We start from the raw sequence: 5,341 nt of genomic DNA, 5'->3' as shown, positions 1-5,341 counted from the left end.
GACCGGCCCTGTAAGTCAAGCCAAACAGAACCCCCAAATTACCCAGAATCTCCCCCTCCTGCCATTACCCAAGAGCAAACTTTCTCCCCGGTGCTTCTCTTCTTATACAAAGTCTTCCCTTGCATAAAAAAGTCTTTAAGACTCCTGGAAGTGACTTCCCCCCCCCTCCCCTAGCTCCCCACCCAATCCTTCACTCCTGCATTCCGTTTTCCGTGCCAAGGAACATTTCTTCAACCCCCAGATCCACCCAACCTGGCCCAGACTCCATATCTAGAGAAGAATTAGGTCCTTTCTTGTATATGCGCCTCAGTGGGGGTTTCAGGCTAGTACCGTGGAGAAATCTCAGGCTACAGGAGCAATAGGAGAGCCTTCCAAATGCTTCGCGGCCCCTTTAAAAAGCTGAACAGGATTTTTTTTTTTTTTTTTTTTTTTTTTTAGCCCTATGACTATATTAGGTGACACGAAACTGCTCATCGCTCCTGTCATCGGAGCCCCCGGCCCAATGGCAGCCTGAGTCCCCCTCCTCTGGCCTGGTCCCGCCTCTCCTGCCCCTTGTGCTCCGCACTACCTGCCGCCTGGCCACAACCCGAGCAGGGAGGCGGGTGCGCGGGCGGGTGACGGGCACCATGCAGGGAGGCTGCCAAAGGCCGTGGGCAGCGCTGCTCTCTGCCGCCCACCTGGCGCTGTGAGACGCGCGCTGCCACCATGTTCCCCAGCCCTGCGCTCACGCCCACGCCGTTCTCGGTCAAAGACATCCTGAACCTGGAGCAGCAGCAGCGCAGTCTGGCTGCCGGGGAGCTCTCCGCGCGCCTGGAGGCCACCCTGGCGCCCGCCTCCTGCATGCTGGCCGCCTTCAAGCCCGAGGCCTACGCGGGGCCGGAGGCCGCGGCGCCCGCCCTCCCGGAGCTGCGCGCCGAGCTGGGCCCCGCGCCCTCGCCCGCCAAGTGTGCGCCTGCTTTCCCGGGAGCCCCCGCCTTCTATCCGCGTGCCTATGGCGACCCCGACCCTGCCAAGGATCCTCGAACAGATAAGAAAGGTGAGAAGGAAACACAAGCCCCTGCTCCCTCCTGGGGTCGCTTTTGTGTCCCCAGCCGCCGCCTAGAAACTCTGGCCTGGGTGGAGGAGACGCGAGTGCTTGGGCGGAGGGCCGAACGCAGGGGGTTCTGATCCTGAGAGACAAGGTCGTCGCCAGGGCCCCTGAGCCCCGCATCCAATCGGAGGTTTAAAAGAAATGCTGGATTGAGATGATCAGAAACAAGAGACAAAAGAAATATTTATTTATTTATTTATTTATTTGCTTATTTATTTATTTATTTATTTATTTATTTATTTATTTATTTATTTTGGCCTAACAAAGCCCCAGGAGGCAGCAGCCTCACTCAACGAAGTTAGCTATCGGTTTGTGGCACACAGAACAGAGAAAGAGATATTCTGTGTTAGGATTGTTGGCGTTGTTTTTTAAATCTCTTCTGGATTTTTAAAGGTCTTTTCAGAATCTGCCAAAAACACCTAAACACAAGTTAAAATTCTGCACAACAGACATAATTTTGCTGCTCACAACTGGAGAAAGGTCCAGGACCTTCTATAGCCCACCGGTAACCCGAGTTTGTGGGGTTTTTCCTCCTTTGTGCCAGGACAGTGGAATCTTTGGGAACAAAGGCCTTGAGTTTAAAATGAGATACTGCCGGACCCTCAAGAATCTGATTAGCAGCTTTATTTTTCTGGCACAACTTCCCCAGGCGACCAGGGCCCAGGGGTTCTCTCCTGGAAAAAGTTAGGAAATGCCGCGCGGTAAAGTCGCGAGGCAATGGAGGAGATGACTGAGGAAGGTGGCCGCATCGCTCCGAATGCCATCCCAGGATCGGGGAGAGGGGAGAGGCTGGCCCTGGAGCAGAAAGGGAAACGCTGGGGAGACTTTGTTCCAACACAGGGTCAGGGCGAATCCGAGGTGGCAGGGGGCGCCGGGCGAAGGGCCGCCATGAACAGAGAAGGGATCTTTCTGGCCTAGAGAGGTTTGTCTAGGAGCAAAGGGAAGGCCCGGAGACAGCCGCTGGCGGGTCAATTCCATTGACCGCTACCAATTCGACTCCAACTCGAGTAGGCGGGCCGGGCAGGTTCCGAGGCTGCCTGCCCACCCGCGGTTTCTTGGGCGCGGGACAAGCCCCGTGGCGGCTTCGACCAGCAAACCAACACCTTTTCCCCTTCACTTTCTTCGGGGTTCTGTAATTTTGAGACAGTGTCACCGATCCTGGGGTGTGGCCTTGGTTCCCTTCACTCAAATTCTCAAGCCAGAGTAGCCTTAATCTAATTCGCCCCAGGGCATCACCCGGTTTTATTTTCTTTGCAGCCTGAAATCTTAAGTCACAGTCCGTCTCCCTCACTAGAATGTGAATCCCCCCCCCCCCCCCCCCCCCCCCCCCGAGGACAAGGACCTCTGGTGTTTTGCTCTCCAGTGCCGAGAGCCATGCCTGGCATATAGTAAGCGTTCAACAAATGCTAACTGGGGGTCGGAAAGCGAGCTGTCGGTGGCGCCCAGTGCACGCGGCAGAGGAGACGCAGCCACGCTGGGCGCTCCAGGCAGGTCGGGGGTGGCACCCGCTAGGGCTAATTACCTCGCAGGCGCTTCGCGGATCGGGCCGCTCCGACCTGACCCGGCGTCCTTCTGCCCCTTTGTTTCCCCGCAGAGCTGTGCTCGCTGCAGAAGGCGGTGGAGCTGGAGAAGCCGGAGGCCGACGGCTCCGAACGACCCAGGGCGCGGCGGCGGAGGAAGCCGCGCGTGCTCTTCTCACAGGCGCAGGTCTACGAGCTGGAGCGGCGCTTCAAGCAGCAGCGGTACCTGTCCGCGCCTGAGCGCGACCAGCTGGCCAGCGTGCTGAAGCTCACGTCCACGCAGGTTAAGATCTGGTTCCAGAACCGGCGCTACAAATGCAAGCGGCAGCGGCAGGACCAGACTCTGGAGCTGGTGGGGCTGCCTCCGCCGCCGCCGCCGCCGGCCCGCAGGATCGCGGTGCCCGTGCTGGTGCGCGATGGCAAGCCGTGCCTAGGGGACTCGGCGCCCTACGCGCCGGCTTACGGCGTGGGCCTCAACGCCTACGGCTATAACGCCTACCCCGCCTACCCGGGTTACGGTAGCGCGGCCTGCAACCCTGGCTACAGCTGCGCCGCTGCTTACCCGGCCGGGCCGCCCCCGGCGCAGTCGGCCACGGCCGCCACCAACAACAACTTCGTGAACTTCAGCGTCGGGGACTTGAACGCGGTGCAGAGCCCCGGGATTCCGCAGGGCAACTCGGGAGTGTCCACGCTGCACGGTATCCGAGCCTGGTAGGGAAGGGCCCTACCTGGGGCGCCCGACCGATCCCATCTCTAAAGAGGGACACGGACTCTCGGGGGAGGGAGGACCCCCTGACGTGTCTCCGAGTCCCTTGGATTTCACGTTCACTCCCGCAGGGGCCTAGGAGCTTTTTCGGCCCTATGCCCCTTTGTCCCCATGCTCGGGAGAGTTTGTGGCCGCGTTTACAGAGCTTGCGGCGAACGATCCCGCAACCTGGTGCCTCAGCCGTCGTGCCCTGAGTGCCCTCCAAACGGCCACGGACACCCCCAACCGGCTGAACACGGGCCAGTTGGGACTGGGAGCCCGGGTGCACCTTTCTTCGAGCCTGGGCCCGGCGCCCGGGCCCTTGTTGCCTTGCCGCCGCCCGCCCACCCGTATTTATGTTTTTACCTGTTGTTGTAAGAAATGAGAATTCCCTTCTCATTAAAGAGAGTGCGCTGATCCGCATGTGTGCTTCTTTCGGCTTGCGGCGCTCGAGAAACTGACTTTTGAAGGGATTTTTAAAAATATTTATTTATGTTTGAGAGAGAAGGAGCGCGTGCCCGCAGAGGAGGGGCAGAGAGAGACGGGGCGGGGGGGGGGGGGGGGGGGGCCGCAGAGGATCCGAAGGGGGCTCCGCGCTGACTCCAGAGAGTCCGAGGCCGTGGGCTCCCAACCGTGAGATCATGACCTGAGCAAAGTCCGAGGCTCAACCGACTGAGCTACCTGCCCCACTCCCCAAACTGAATTTTAGAAAGCAGAGCGTGCGCCCCGTCTGGTTTAGAGTTGCAGGTATAGGCATTCACTGAGCAAACATGATGATGATGATGATGATGATGATGATGATGATGATGATGATAAACAACTCATGCTGGGTCCTTTGTTAGATACTTCCTGGCATCGTCTGGTGTAATCTTCAATAATGCCCAAAAAGGAGGTCCGATTTTAAAGTTGGGCAGCTCCTCGAGAGGTCTAATGACTTGCCTGTGAGTAAACAGCCAGTTGTGGTAGAGGTTCTACTCCAGGTCTCACTTCACAGAGGGCCCTTGCCAGAACTCCCAACCTTACCTCCCTGAACCCTACCAGTCCGGCACAACTGAGGGGCTGGGCATTAAATGGAGAGCAAAGGGACCTGGGTCCTAGGCAGTTGGAGCACACCATAATTCATCCTGCTTGAAAGAACACCTTAGTCCATTTTACAGTCCCGTTTCTAGATGGGAAAACCTAGAATCAAAAAGCGCTTGTCAAGCTTCCCTGAACTCCCCAGCCCCGCCAGGAAGAGGGCCTGTGACCCGTGGCCCCAGCCTCACCAGCTGGTAGGCTCCACGGAGAGGTGTCCTGTCCACCTCGCTCACTCCAGCTGTGGCTATGCCACAAGAATTCTAAGGGTCAGGGAACCTCCCACCCAAACCCCACTGCCGTCCTCTCTTCTCCGCATTTAACGAATTTTGCTATAGTCGTGACCTGTGAATGCTACCGGCCAGGTTTTACAGATGAGAAACAGGCTCGGGGCAATTAAGCTAAAAACCTGCTCACTGTGAGACTTGCTCTTGGTTTCTTCGTCTGTAAAATGTGGATGACAAGAATACCTTGCTCTGAGCCCAGCTCCTACCAGTGCGTCTCTTCTGATTCCAGCCTCCAGGGTTGGAGGAACTAACTGCGCTTCTTAAAGGGGATGAAAGGGCGGGGGGGCGGGGGGGGCGGGGAGGAGTCCGAGCTTTGAGTTCTAGTGGAATATAGGTTTTTCTGAGATTTCCCCCCAGGAATCGCTGGGCTGGCCTTGTGGGGCTTAAGGCATTTGGCGTAGAACTCCTGGTCGCAGCCAAAATATTGCTTGCAGCCTTCAGGGACCCAACGCGACTCATGTGCCCTAGCGCCGGGAAGAGTCACCACGCCAAGCCAACCAGGAGCCCTCCTGCTGATGTGCTGGGGCCCATGCAGCACTGCCAATGCCTGTCCTGTCGTCTCTTTGGGTAAGTGTTGCCCTCAGACCCGCCACACCCTGCCAGTGGAAGACGGGAAGATGCCAAG

General features: G+C 57.9%; 1 protein-coding gene across 1 annotated transcript; it reads left to right on the top strand.

The window, feature by feature from the left end:
- Positions 1-476: 476 nt before the first annotated feature.
- On the top strand, positions 477-3,772 carry NKX2-5 (NK2 homeobox 5). Its single transcript, XM_086718071.1, has 2 exons — positions 477-1,036; positions 2,685-3,772. The coding sequence occupies exons 1-2, from the start codon at positions 706-708 to the stop codon at positions 3,323-3,325; spliced, it is 972 nt and encodes a 323-aa protein (XP_086574197.1). The 5' UTR covers positions 477-705; the 3' UTR covers positions 3,326-3,772.
- Positions 3,773-5,341: the final 1,569 nt, after the last annotated feature.

Source organism: Puma concolor, chromosome A1, assembly GCF_028749965.1.
Source record: "Puma concolor isolate L17-30 chromosome A1, mPumCon1.1.hap2, whole genome shotgun sequence".
Classification (NCBI taxonomy): domain Eukaryota; kingdom Metazoa; phylum Chordata; class Mammalia; order Carnivora; family Felidae; genus Puma; species Puma concolor.
This window is presented reverse-complemented; position numbering and strand designations above follow the sequence as displayed.